At 41.8% G+C, this 15311-nt stretch overlaps 1 protein-coding gene across 2 annotated transcripts in view; it reads left to right on the top strand.

Moving 5' to 3' along the window:
* prex1 (phosphatidylinositol-3,4,5-trisphosphate-dependent Rac exchange factor 1) overlaps positions 1 to 15311 on the top strand; it is a 230090-nt gene that overhangs the window by 189205 nt on the left and 25574 nt on the right. For both annotated transcript variants that reach the window (XM_070896114.1, XM_070896113.1), the window contains exons 25-27: positions 1502 to 1778; positions 6423 to 6626; positions 14457 to 14545. In XM_070896114.1, the coding sequence (XP_070752215.1) occupies positions 1502 to 1778; positions 6423 to 6626; positions 14457 to 14545 (570 nt within the window). The remainder of the gene's footprint in view (positions 1 to 1501; positions 1779 to 6422; positions 6627 to 14456; positions 14546 to 15311) is intronic.

Below are 15311 nucleotides of genomic sequence, written 5' to 3'. Positions count from 1 at the left end.
AAATCCATGCTGACTGTCCTTGATTAATCCATGTCTTTCCAAATGAAGAGGCAGAGGTGGCCACATCGCAGCCTGTGGAGGAACAGGGTATCACTGATAGCAGCAGCATCCAGATTTCTGTGTTTGGCTGCACCTGTGCGGATGCCAGAAGTTGCTATCTGATTTACCCTGTAATAAGGACAAGTGCTGGCTGATGGCCTCGCCATTATTAGTGCAGCAAAATCTGGGTCTTCGAAGTGCTCCTTCCAGCGGGCCCTGACTGCCTCGGTGTCCTTGATGAGTGTTTCCCCATTCTTGGCCAGCAGTGGAGTGGGGCCTTGGGTGTTTGTCCTGTAGGTAGCCTTGACTGCAATGAAGAATCCTCGCACATCATGGTTGTCGGCCAGCTGCTGCATCTCCTGTGCTTTCTCCATCCACCACCTGTTCTTTAGGTCCCAGGTTTTTTGTTGGACCTCAGCCTTGAGCCATCTGTAATGCTGCTTTGCTGTTCCCAATTTGGGTGGTTGTTTAAGGTTGTTGTTTAACATCACCAACGATGTCTCCGCAAGATCCTACAAATCCCCTGGGAGGACAGGCGCATCAACATCCTCGTCTAGGCTAACATCCCCAGCATTGACCACACTTGATCAGCTCCGTTGGGCAGGCCACATAGTTCGCATGCCAGACACGAGACTCCCAAAGCAAGTGCTCTACTCTGAGTTCCTTCATGGCAAACGAGCCAAAGGTGGGCAACAGAAATGTTACAAAGACAGCCTCCGAGCCTCCCTGATAAAGTGCAACATCCCCACTGACTCCAGGGAGTCCCTGGCCCAAGACCGCCCTAAGTAGAGGAAGTGCATCCGGGAGCACCTCGAGTCTCCACACAGAAAGCATGCAGAAATCAAGCGCAGGCAGCGGAAAGAACGTGCGGCAAACCAGTCCCACCCACCCCTTCCCTCAACGACTATCTGTCCCACCTGTGACAGAGTCTGTGGCTCTCCTATTGGACTGTTCAGCCACCAAAGAACTCACTTAAGGAGTGGAAGCAAATCTTCCTCGATTCCGATGCCTATGATGATGAAAATCTGGGTCATTGAACTGGTGCTGAGAACATTCTGTGCAAACCAGTAATGTATCTGACTTTACTTTCTGCTCCATTCAGCCCTCGGGATGTGCGCTTCTCCATGGGTGTTGTAAACACGTTTTGGATTGGCAGATAGAATTTACACTGATTCATTTTCCTCCTCTGGGATTGGATCCTGTGCTACATCTTGCTGCAGTTTGCAAAACCCTTGTATTTTTGGAGGTGACTTTGACATTTAAGGCTGGAACTTGGAATCTGTTCCTCAAAATAATATCTGTGATTTATTGCTGTCAACATTGGGTGCTTGATCTTGCCCATTTTTTGTTTTATTCATTTTTTGTTCATGATCCCAGAAATGTGTAATGTTCAGTGGTACTTTAATTGGTTGCCAAAGTAATCACTGGGGGAATATCAGTAAAATATCATTTTTGTTTACAGGTATTATAAATCCCATGAATTACACTCGGCACAGCATCACCACCATGGCGGCACCTCTCTGGAAGTGTCTAGTTAGCGGGGAGGGAGAAACTGACCAACAGCTGGATCCAGATGAATTGGTAAATCAGCAGAATGGAGAGGTTACCCAAGAAGGTGGCGGCTTGAGCTTTCTATTGAAGCAGGAAGACTTGGAGATTCAGGACTATTTCTTTCAGCTTTTTATCAAACTGGAGATTTCTTCGAAGGAAATGAAGCAATATGTAATGCAAATAAATGTGTAAGTAGTCCATGGCTCTGAATTGAACACTAATGATTACCCATTTTACAAAAATCTACTTTTGTGCCATTACAGCAAATTGGGTTTTTACTTCACTTGTTAACTAAAAAGGGAGGGAGAACAGCCAGTTGTCGTGGTGCACGTTGGTACCAATGACATAGGTAAAAAAAAGGGATGAGTTCCTACGAAATGAATTCAAGGAGCTAGGAGCTAAATTAAAAAGTAGGACCTCAAAAGTAGTAATCTCGGGATTGCTACCAGTACCACGTGCTAGTCAGAGTAGGAATCGCAGGATAGCTCAGATGAATAAGTGGCTTGAGCAATGGTGCAGCAGGGAGGGATTCAAATTCCTGGGGCATTGGAACCGGTTCTGGGGGAGGTGGGACCAGTACAATCCGGACGGTCTGCACCTGGGCAGAATCGGAACCAATGTCCTCGGGGGAGTGTTTGCTAGTGCTGTTGGGGAGGAGTTAAACTAATATGGCAGGGGGATGGGAACCAATGCAGGGAGATAGAGGGAAACAAAAAGGAGGCAAAAACAAAAGACAGAAAGGAGATGAGGAAAAGTGGAGGGCAGAGAAACCCAAGGCAAAGAACAAAAAGGGCCATTGTACAGCAAAATTCTAAAAGGACAAAGGGTGTTAAAAAAACAAGCCTGAAGGCTTTGTGTCTTAATGCAAGGAGTATCCGCAATAAGGTGGATGAATTAACTGTGCAAATAGATGTTAACAAATATGATGTGATTGGGATTACAGAGACGTGGCTCCAGGATGATCAGGGCTGGGAACTCAACATCCAGGGGTATTCAACATTCAGGAAGGATAGAATAAAAGGAAAAGGAGGTGGGGTAGCATTGCTGGTTAAGGAGGAGATTAAGGCAATAGTTAGGAAGGACATTAGCTTGGATGATGTGGAATCTATATGGGTAGAGCTGCAGAACACCAAAGGGCAAAAAACGTTAGTGGGAGTTGTGTACAGACCTCCAAACAGTAGTAGTGATGTTGGGGAGGGCATCAAACATGAAATTAGGGGTGCGTGCAATAAAGGTGCAGCAGTTATAATGGGTGACTTTAATATGCACATAGATTGGGCTAACCAAACTGGAAGCAATACGGTGGAGGAGGATTTCCTGGAGTGCATAAGGGATGGTTTTTTAGACCAATATGTCGAGGAACCAACTAGGGGGGAGGCCATCTTAGACTGGGTGTTATGTAATGAGAGAGGATTAATTAGCAATCTCGTTGTGCGAGGCCACTTGGGGAAGAGTGACCATAATATGGTGGAATTCTGCATTGGGATGGAGAATGAAACAGTTAATTCAGAGACCATGGTCCAGAACTTAAAGAAGGCTAACTTTGAAGGTATGAGGCGTGAATTGGCTGGGATGGATTGGCGAATGATACTTAAGGGGTTGACTGTGGATGGGCAATGGCAGACATTTAGAGACCGCATGGATGAACTACAACAATTGTACATTCCTGTCTGGCATAAAAATAAAAAAGGGAAGGTGGCTCAACCGTGGCTATCAAGGGAAATCAGGGATAGTATTAAAGCCAAGGAAGTGGCATACAAATTGGCCAGAAATAGCAGCGAACCTGGGGACTGGGAGAAATTTAGAACTCAGCAGAGGAGGACAAAGGGTTTGATTAGGGCAGGGAAAATGGAGTATGAGAAGAAGCTTGCAGGGAACATTAAGACGGATTGCAAAAGTTTCTATAGATATGTAAAGAGAAAAAGGTTAGTAAAGACAAACGTAGGTCCCCTGCAGTCAGAATCAGGGGAAGTCATAACGGGGAACAAAGAAATGGCGGACCAATTGAACAAGTACTTTGGTTCGGTATTCACGAAGGAGGACACGAACAACCTTCCGGTTATAAAAGGGGTCGGGGGGTCTAGTAAGGAGGAGGAACTGAGGGAAATCCTTATTAGCCGGGAAATTGTGTTGGGGAAATTGATGGGATTGAAGGCCGATAAATCCCCAGGGCCTGATGGACTGCATCCCAGAGTACTTAAGGAGGTGGCCTTGGAAATAGTGGATGCGTTGACAGTCATTTTCCAACATTCCATTGACTCTGGATCAGTTCCTATGGAGTGGAGGGTAGCCAATGTAACCCCACTTTTGAAAAAAGGAGGGAGAGAGAAAACAGGGAATTATAGACCGGTCAGCCTGACATCGGTAGTGGGTAAAATGATGGAATCAATTATTAAGGATGTCATAGCAGTGCATTTGGAAAGAGGTGACATGATAGGTCCAAGTCAGCATGGATTTGTGAAAGGGAAATCATGCTTGACAAATCTTCTGGAATTCTTTGAGGATGTTTCCAGTAGAGTGGATAAGGGGGAACCAGTTGATGTGGTATATTTGGACTTTCAGAAGGCGTTCGACAAGGTCCCACACAAGAGATTGATGTGCAAAGTTAGAGCACATGGGATTGGGGGTAGTGTACTGACATGGATTGAGAACTGGTTGGCAGACAGGAAGCAAAGAGTAGGAGTAAATGGGTACTTTTCAGAATGGCAGGCAGTGAGTAGTGGGGTACCGCAAGTTTCTGTGCTGGGGCCCCAGCTGTTTACACTGTACATTAATGATTTAGATGAGGGGATTAAATGTAGTATCTCCAAATTTGCGGATGACACTAAGTTGGGTGGCAGTGTGAGCTGCGAGGAGGATGCTGTGAGGCTGCAGAGCGACTTGGATAGGTTAGGTGAGTGGGCAAATGCATGGCAGATGAAGTATAATGTGGATAAATGTGAGGTTATCCACTTTGGTGGTAAAAACAGAGAGACAGACTATTATCTGAATGGTGACAGATTAGGAAAAGGGGAGGTGCAAAGAGACCTGGGTGTCATGGTACATCAGTCATTGAAGGTTGGCATGCAGGTGCAGCAGGCGGTTAAGAAAGCAAATGGCATGTTGGCCTTCATAGCAAGGGGATTTGAGTACAGGGGCAGGGAGGTGTTGCTACAGTTGTACAGGGCATTGGTGAGGCCACACCTGGAGTATTGTGTACAGTTTTGGTCTCCTAACCTGAGGAAGGACATTCTTGCTATTGAGGGAGTGCAGCGAAGGTTCACCAGACTGATTCCCGGGATGGCGGGACTGACCTATCAAGAAAGACTGGATCAACTGGGCTTGTATTCACTGGAGTTCAGAAGAATGAGAGGGGACCTCATAGAAACATTTAAAATTCTGACGGGGTTAGACAGGTTAGATGCAGGAAGGATGTTCCCAATGTTGGGGAAGTCCAGAACCAGAGGTCACAGTCTAAGGATAAGGGGTAAGCCATTTAGGACCGAGATGCGGAGGAACTTCTTCACCCAGAGAGTGGTGAACCTGTGGAATTCTCTACCACAGAAAGTTGTTGAGGCCAATTCACTAAATATATTCAAAAAGGAGTTAGATGAGGTCCTTACTACTAGGGGGATCAAGGGGTATGGCGAGAAAGCAGGAATGGGGTACTGAAGTTGAATGTTCAGCCATGAACTCATTGAATGGCGGTGCAGGCTAGAAGGGCCGAATGGCCTACTCCTGCACCTATTTTCTATGTTTCTATGTTTCTGGTTATTTTATTAAATGGCTTTGCTGCACTGATTGTTTTTAAGCAACTTTAGATGGACAGTTTCTCTTGAGATTTGTTTCCTTGGCTCATCCACCCCAAAAAAAACAAAGTCATGTTTATTTCTGAGCTGGTGAGGCGACCTGTTTCCATACCATTCTGCAGATGCTGCTCTTTAAACAGTTACTGGGAAATGCTTGGAAAAGCCTGGGCTCATTTCTCCTATTTTGTTTTTTTTTCACTTTTGGAAAACTCGTAATCTTTTTCTCGGTTTCCTGACTGGTCTTGGATCCTCAGCCAACTTTCAACTGCTGGGTGAGATCATTTAACGCAGCACAAACTGGGGATCAGTCGGCTCTCAACTGTGTTTAGTCTGTATGGCTCAGCTATTCGCTGCTTTAACCGACTTCAGACAAAGAGTAATCATAAATACAAATCCTAATGACAGCGTCAAATTTAATATTAATCTAGTCATTTATTAACCTGCAGCAATGATCGCCAAAGAAAATGTTGCCCTTAAGCACCAGATGATTTGTTTTGCATCGTTGAATCTGTATATGGAAAGAAATTGATCACTATTTGTATATAGTGTATTCGTGCTACAATTATTCTGCAGCCCCTGATTGGACATTGAGGCAAATTAACTGGAAGATACTTTGTGGTCAGCTCACTCGGAACTCGTGTGCCGTGAGAAGTCGACCCAACCCAGATACCAAACTTGGAAGCCTAAGGAAGCTGGGAGATAAAAACCAACTGAGATTTGAGCTGTGATTTCTCAACTGTTTCAGACAAAAGGCTAATCTGTTTGCAGGCCAGCCATCAATGACCTGGAATAAGTAACATTTGTGCATTTACTGCCATTACGGTCAAACCGTAACTTGAATCATTCTGTCTTGTCTTGAATTGCAGTTTTCACCTCTAAAGTGAGTTCCATGTGTCCCTCAAATGCAAGAAGTGATGCCCGCTCTATCTGAAATGCAAGCTGATTGTTTCCAGGTGGCTTGACAAAGAAAGAGAGAAAATTATTTCCATATGCAAAGCATTTATCGTAGATCAGAGGGTAACATTGTTTCTATTGTGTCTGCAGCCTGCTGTCCTCCATAACCGAGCCTGCCCAGTCTGAGAATTCAGAGCACACTTCAGACCTTGCACTGCCCCCATCAATTCTGATGGAAGAAAATGATATTGACAAAGCTGAACACTGTGGAACAAAGAGAGTCTGCTTTGTGGTGAATGAAGAGGAGCAGGATGACTCGGGACACGATACAACAAGTTATAGGGATTCCTATAGGTATGAATCTCTCCTGATTCCCTTAATGAGATACCAGCAACCAAATAATTAGTTCATGATCGATCTTTTAATAGTTAATATTTTATTTGTACAAATATTGTAAGTTGGGTGTTCTTTAATTGTCGAATGTTCCAGCACAGAAACACACCATTTGCCTCGTTCAGTCTGCACTAATTTTCTTCCTTCACCTCAGCCACCTAATTCCATCCTCCTGCTCGCTCGTTGCACCCTTCAATGTTCCTTCTTTGTGCCATTGACCATTACCTGGCTGACTGAAATGCTGGCAGGATTCTGTTTATGGCGCTTTATAATAGGTCGCTTTTAAATAAGAGTGAGTCTGGAGTGATGTAGAACAATCAATCTGTCGGCAAGTTTTCTGTGTCTCTGTTTTTGGCTTCCCCCTAGTGATGCAATCTGGTTACCCAGCTGAAATTGTAAACGCACTTTGTGGGGAATCGCTGGGTCGAGCCAACATGCTACATCTGCACAACAAACATTAGGGCGCCGACCTCCTGTGTCACAAGGCCATTTCACCAATATCTATTTATCTGTTTTATAGTACGATGTATTGGCTCACTAATAGAATAACCACGGTGTATACTGTTGCCTATGTCTCTAAATTGGTAAATTAACTTGGGTGAAATACAACTGCAGAATATTTTGCAAAGAAAAATGATGTTTTCAGGTTTGATGCTGCCCACTGGGTTTATGTGCATAATTCACTCCGCACTGCATTTCCAATCTTGTAGAGAGGTACCAAGTAAATGGCAGGTGCTGACACACAGGAAGGGACTAAAAATAGATGGTCTTGTTCCCTGGCTACTTCTGTGCGTTTATAGAAGCCAATTATAGATTGGCATTGGTGGGAGTCCAACACTGGGTCATCAAACTCCCTTCTCGGACTCGGGTGACATGGGATGATCAGGGAGGTGAGAGTGAGTAAATACCTTGAGTTTAACAAATACTATTCAAAATCCAAAATAATCTGTATTAGAGTTTATTCGCCACAGTCAAAGAACGTTGCGCTGAACAACCACACAATGCGGTTTATGCCTGACTGTTGAACACGAATTCAGTTCTCAGCACTTGGGCTGAGTTGGGTATAATTCTCACTATAAAAGCTTCTCGCCCAGATCAGTTGCTGTGTTTGCAGTATGAGAAGGAAAATGAATTCATTACTTTTGCCATGTATGTTGTTGTGGTTGTGCAAATGTTTAGCAGCTAGCATGTATTTCTGCAATATCTATGGTAATTTCTCCTGTATTAAGGTTAAAACCTAACTTGCAACTTTCTCAACGCATGTTGTATTCTGTTGTGCTTTCCTCTTGCTCCCCCTCCCAAGCAGTCGTTGAATCAGTACTAAATTTCAGATAGTTTGGAGCTGTGGAGTCATGGGTTTCCTGGACTAAGTTTATAGTTCCTTTGACTTTTGATTCTGGAGTGACGTAAAACTGCGCATTACAGTGAATGAAGAGACGATTTGTATCAGAATTACATGCTGAACTGCTTGTCCATCACCATTTTCCCCCCCCCCCCCCTTTTTTTACTACTGACTAAATTTATTCTCATACTTCAGTAAGTACTATTGGGTGCAAATAGCTGAACAGCTTCCAATTACAGCATGAAAGTATGCTTCCTTTCCTCTAGTGTTTCAGAATCTCTGCTAGTTTGTTTTAATTGAACTGCATGCCAACTATGAAATGAACAATCTCTTATCTGCCAGTTTCTTAAACTAAATCTGTAAAATGTGCACAGGAATGTTATAAGCTGTGCTGTTTATGTGGTCTATAAGAATTTAAAGCAAGAGTGAAGCATGAAGTAGTAGTTCTAAATTTGTTTTCTTCTTTCCAAAATGCAGACACTACAAGTTGAATTAATCAATTGCTCCATTGTGCGCTGATTTGAAACAGATTTATTTCTTGCAACTTGTTCATGCTTGGTGAAGGTTTGAAATACCAGCTGTTTGAAAGATTTTTTTTTCACCAGTCTGTGAACAATTTTTCTCACGAGTTCAATTCCAAACATTGAAAGCTTTTTTTTTTAAATGTTTGGCTCTTGCAGGTATTTATGCAGAATGGTGAGGTGAAAAAAAATGTTTATTCAGGTGTCTTCCTGAAACCATTTTTCACAATCGCTGCTATTTGCACCAAGTTTCTGATTTTGGATACAAAACATTTCTCAAATCAGTTCTGAGTTTCATAACCAGTATTATAAAACATTCCTCACATTGTTCCTTGAGTAGGAAGTGTGTGAATTATACATTTTTTTTATTGTTGAGTCCTATAGAGATCTGAAAATTATAGGCTGCCATTAGCTGATAGTGGTTCTTAATGGGTCGTTTGGTTTGGTTTGGTTTCAGAGATGGTATGTAATGGGCTCCAATCTGTGCTTTTTTTCGTGAGGAGAATTGGGTCATAGTAAATCTAACAGCTACCTCAACAAAAATCATTGGGGATTCCTAGGAAAATTCTGTGGCATCACTCAAGGCCCTTCTTTGAAACCTACAAGCACCTAGTTCCAGTGCACTAGTAGAGGCCCTGGTCTCACATTCTAGATGAGGGACACCATTCAGCCCATCGAGCTGAAACATTCATAGAAACTTATAACACTTTCCATTATGTTATGAATGGATGAAGCATAGCATAGACTACTGGCCACACTATTTTTGCATCCAACAATTAAAGGAAAAAATAGAAAAGTTTGTGGAGAACCAACTACTTTCAGGTGTGTTTGAGCTGTTGGGTCCCATTGCCTACTATTTGAATGTTTCCATCAGAATAACTGAGTATTCTCCTTGTAGGATGATCGAGCCGTGGCTGTCATCCAGTCAAATAACAAACCAGGTTTTCGATAAGACAGCATTTATGTCATGGTGTGACATCAATAGTGGATACAGTTGGTGAGAGGAGTTTACACATTAAAACTGACATTTATGAATGATGTGGCACAAAAGGTTCATTCTCTGTAAAGCCTCAAACTTCATGCACAGTTTATTTATAAAGCACATCAAATATTTCATGTTTTTGGCTGTTAAATGATGTGCAACATTGTGAGGTACAACAATGTGGTTTTTTGTGTATTTTTAATGTCCAGTTGAGATCACAGTATGATATCAAAAGATTAAACAAAAAATGGGCATCAGGATGTCTAATTGAGGTCACAGGATTATATCAAATGATAAAAGTGGGCTATCTTGAGATACTAGGATTTATTTTGTTGGAGCAGAGATGATTTAATAGCTGTTTTTAAAATTGTAGAGGGTTTTTGTAGGGTGAATAGGATTGGTGAGGGAATGACAAAATGTCCTCAATTTAACATGGTCATTAAGAATCAAGAGAAAGGTTAGGAGAAATGTCTTTATTCAGAGTTTTTAGAGCATGGGATGTTTTGCCACAGGGAGTAATTGGGGCAGTGACTATTGCATCTTTTAAAGAAAGAGTAGATAAACATTTGACTTGGTGCGATACAAACTTATTGGGAGAGGGCAGTGGCATTATTTTTGGATTACTCTACCAAAGAATTGCACAGACCCAGTAGGCTGACTGGTCTCCTGTGCTGTAAACCTCTGTGGTGATGGACAATGGCTGGATTTTGCAGTTCAACATTACGGTGAGGCTATCTGAGCTCACCACCATTAGAGTAAATTGGGCAGCAACTTCGGGCGACCTCACTCCATATACCTGCCTTTTCCCCTTATCCCTTAATACTTTTAGTTAACAAAAATCTATCGCTCAGATTTAAATTTACAATTGACCAAGGTCAGTTGTTTGCGGAAGAGAGTTCCAAACTTCTACCACCCTTTGCGTGTCATCATCAAAGGTCTGGCTCTAATTTTTAGGCTATGCCCCCTAGTCCTAGACTCCCCAGCTAACAGGGTTGATAGAGAGACATATTTCTATCAGTTCCCCTTATTATCTTGAAAACTTTGATCATATCACCTCTTAATGTTATAAATTCCAGGGAATGCAACCCTAATTTGTGTAATCTCTCCTTTTAATTTAACCCTTGGAGTCTAGGTATCATTCTGGTAAATCTACATTGCATTCCCTACAAGGCCAATATATCCTTCCTCGGGTATGGTGCCCAGAACTGCTCTTAGTGCTCCAGATGTGATCTAACCAGGGTTTTATTTAGCTGTACCATAACTTCTACCCCTTTGTATTCAAGTCCTCTAGTTATAAATGCTAGCATTCCATTAGCGGTTTTGATTATTTTCTGTACCTGTTCATGGCATTTTAATGATCTATGTACATGGACCCCCAAGTCTCTTTGGGCCTCCACTGCTTCTAGCTTTTCACCATTTAGAAAGTACCCTGTTCTATCCTTTTTAGGTCTAAAGTGGATGACCTCACATTTGCTTACATTGAAATCCATTTGCCATAGTTTTTCCCATTCACTTCATCTATTAATATTTCTTTGTAATTTTATACTTTCATCTACACTACTTACAATGCCACCTATCTTTTATCACAAACTTGGATATGTGACTTTCTATCTCATCTAAGTTCATAAATATGGTGAATAGTTGAGGCCCCCACACAGATCCTTGTGGGATACCACTAGTCACATCCAGCCAATTGGAGTGCTTGCCCATTATCCCTACTCTGTCTCTTGCCGCTCAGCCAATTTTCGAACCAGGTCAATAATTTTCCTTTCATTCCTGTAGTGGGCGTTGCGCTGAAATTTGATTTCTAATTACTGCAACTTCCAGTGCAAAAGCTCATAGAAAGTTCTGTGGGCAAGTGCAAGTGTCATGAATGGCGTGACATCAAAATCCGGCCCATTGTATTTTTCAGTTCCCAAAGATTATTCAATTTGGTTTACAAGCTTGCATTTCGTGAATGATGGCTATGATGGCACTTCAGATAAAACAAATATTTTCATTGAGCAGCATTAGTTTGTTAATATATTAATTAACGTTTGATAGGATAGAAGAAAATGCTCTGGTGGTCATCTGTGGGATGTATAAACTGCGGTTATTTTATATTTTCTTGAGTTTTTCTCTCTTCTGCTCGTGAAAGTGCTCAGTCCTTGTTTAGCATGCGGTTCTGTAGAGGCAAACTGCCTTTCAGTACCTCATCCAACTCCTCATTATTCATGTATAAGCCTTGACTAACTATTGCCAGGATATTCTACTATGGGTGGTATCTTGGCTGAATCCCATCCCCTTTTCATCCGGCTTCTATGCACATGCATTCCGGGAGTCTGCCAAAGATCATGTTAATTCATCTTTGACCAGATACAGCAGACATCTCAAAGCGCTGGAGAAGTACCACCAATGCTGCCTCCGCAAGATCCTGCAAATCCACTGGGAGGATAGACGTACCAATGTCTATGTTCTCATGCAGGCCAACATCCCCAGCATCGAAGCACTGATCACGCTCGACAGCTTCGTTGGGTGGGCCACATCGTCCGCATGCCCGACACGAGACTCCCTAAGCAAGCTCTACTCTGAACTCCTACATGGCAAGCGAGCCTCGGGTGGGCAGAGGAAACGTTTCAAGGACACCCTCAAAGCCTTCTTGATAAAGTGCAACATCCCCACTGACTCCTGGGAATCCCTGGCCCAAGACTGCCCAAAATGGAGGAAGAGCATCCGGAAGGGTGCTGAGCACCTCGAGTCTCGTTGCCGAGAGCATGCAGCAATTAAGCGCAGATAGCGGAAGGAGTGTGCGACAAACCAAGCTCCCCACCCATCCTTCCCTGTCCCACCTGTGACAGAGACTGTAATTTCCGCATTGGATTGTACAGGCACCTGAGAACTCAGAGTGTGGAAGCAAGTCTTCCTCGATTCCGAGGGACTGCCTATGATAATTCAACTTCGTACGAAATTAGCTTGTTGGCTCAGGCGCAGCATATCTTGTCACAAGATTCCTAAAAGATTTATACAGGGAACTGTTCAACTTTTCTTGTGTGAGTAGGAGTTTCTCTGATTCACAGATTATGCAGCCATTAATTTAATTAAACTCTAAAAGACAATTACAGTTGTCTCTGTCCTTTTCCTAAGAGCTCTGACGTGTTTCTCCAATTGTTCTATAAAGGCACCAATCAAAATTAATCAGTCCTTCTGAAAATGCAAAATAACTTTTTCTAGCAATTCCAGGTAATCCGTAAGGGACAATTCCCCCCACACTGCTTTCCAGGATGTTGTGAATACTGAAACAAGCAGTCCTTAATCCAGTCTGTCTGTTTCTACATACCTACTCTGTAAGCCCTTATTACTCTAATACCAGCTAATTGCTGCTGATGATGATTCTAAAATTGTCTGCATCTCTTCATTTCATTTTGTAAATTGCTCCAACCTCCATCCCCAAGGATAAGACTGAAGGTAGCTTTGTACTTTGATTGTGTTCTGTGCAATATCTTTAGTTGCTTTACAAAGCTATGAATTAATGCACAATTTGCAGTAATTTCATCATTACCAGTAATTTATTTCTCTTTTGCAAAAAGAGTGCATGTAGATCAGAAAGCAGGTGGTCTCATTTGGTAAATTCAGAATATTTGGATTTCAGTGATTTTATCGTGATCAATGATTCAGAATGGATCTATGTACTCTCTTCTTCTGAGTCGTGTTTTCTATAATAAAGCAAACACTTGAGTTAATTTACTTTATATGCAACTTATTTTTTTATTTTTCTAAAAGAATCGGCATGAAGGTAACTGGTATTACCCAGAGCAATAGAGGGAGGATGATTTAGTCAGTCATGAAGTCTAATGTATTTTAAAGAAATGAGGCATAAGTAAGTTAATATCTGTTTTATTTCCCCCCGTGTAACATTCCTGTGCAACTGCAGCACAGTTTGGTATGTCTGTGTATATGTGTGCTTTGGATAAGAAAATAGGGGGTCTTTGATATATTGCCCTCTGGAGGCAAATAGAGGAATGGTGTGAATAATTTCTTGTCCCAATATTTCTGCAGTTTAAGCCAAAAGGTATAATAAAGGCTTATGAGCTACAAAGTTACAAGGTGCCAATTTGAAGTAAATTATCTAAAGATGTTATAAAGTCAATAGAGTGGAATTTTGACTCCTAAATTTCAACATGGATTCTCACTTAGTTATGGAATGCAAGTAGTGTACTGTGGTATTCACACAATAATACAAGTGGTTGTTCCCAGCAATGATTGCGTAGACTTATGGAGCTATATTTAATTATAAATTGAAAACTGAAGTGATAACTTGGATACTTTGTACAGGATATTAAGAATTTTATAGTCTATAAATCGAGTATATCACTGACTGGCACTTGAATTGCTTTACCATGTAAAAGACTGATATCCAAACCCCAATGTAAAAGCTACATCCTTGCCTGGTAAGATTCTCTGTTGTTGAGGTTTAGCTCCTGACTTATATATTATGGCTTATTGTGGGGCATTTTTATCAATGTTTTATTTTATATATTTTTAATGCAAAGTACCTGCTTCACAAGGGCTGAATGAGTGGGCGTAGAGTACAGCTCACTATGTCCTTTCTGGAAAAAAATGCATGATAGATTACGTGACATGGATTTCATTATATCGACTTCAGTTTTGTGTTAAATCACCAGGCTTTAAACATTACTGTTTTATGTGCTTGTAAATTACTTATTTTATGCACTGAAATGACCAGCAAACTACTGTTGGCTTTAGAAAAACAAAAAGAAACCTTGCTCAGTTGCCAAGATTTTATACAGTTTTTGTGAACATAATTCAGAAAAGTTTCAATGGATATTTGAATGGGGACTGGTCTCAATTTGAATTTCAGACCATTTGTTTGATGGGAAGGCGCCATTGGAAATGTGTTGAGGATTTTAATGCTCAAAGTTCCAAGCATTTTTGGTCATGTCTTGCAGTGAATGTAACAGCAACCGTGACTCAGTGCTGTCCTACACCAGTGATCGCAGCAGGAGCTCCTATCTGGGCAGTGATGAAATGGGATCAGGTGAGATTTTGCTCCAAGTAAAATGTTATGAAAGCATTTAACTATTTTTAGGACTGCAGTATTATTTCTCTCTTCAATGTAACCCATTTATTTTTTGTGTAGTTTTTACCACAAGTGAATGTGTAAGGTCAGCAAGATGGTCGTCGTCATCTTCTTTCATATGGTACTAGCAAATCAAATGTCAATATCTAAGTTAGATATCCAGGCCAAAGCTTCCAGTGTAATGGCATGGATATCTTATAAGCTGTCTGTGAATTTCCTCTGAGGGCAGTGATTCCAGGGTCTGATTAGGAGCTCCACAGTTGCATGATGGAGATGCTTTAATCTACCATCTATGACGAAAGTGGCAGCATCTACCATGACCAGTTCTGAGGCGGTTGATGGTTGTCCACTCTGGATGATGACCGCCTTCTCATGGCTCACCCTGTTACATGATCTTAGATCACAACTAATGTCGTCTCAAAGGACACCGAACTTGTCGTTAAATTGACCTCCCGGTGACGGTAGCAAACCAAGCAAGATGGTGACTGGCATTTAGGAGAAGAAATCTGCCATGTCTCATCATTCACATTTATAATCATCAACAGTTACCATAGTGCCATTTACTGGCAGTCCATCTTGTTCTAATGGTGCAGATGTCTTTTTTGAAATTGAAACTAGAGTCTGACTGCACCAACTGGGGTTCACTCCACAGTTGATGGATTTTCCATACATGCTTCCATATGGATTTCCATATTCACTCACACTTCCTTCTTCACCACTAAAG

Source organism: Pristiophorus japonicus, chromosome 12, assembly GCF_044704955.1.
Source record: "Pristiophorus japonicus isolate sPriJap1 chromosome 12, sPriJap1.hap1, whole genome shotgun sequence".
NCBI classification, from domain to species: Eukaryota; Metazoa; Chordata; class Chondrichthyes; family Pristiophoridae; genus Pristiophorus; species Pristiophorus japonicus.
The sequence above is the reverse complement of the archived record's forward strand: the minus strand, read 5'-3'. Positions and strand labels throughout refer to the sequence as shown.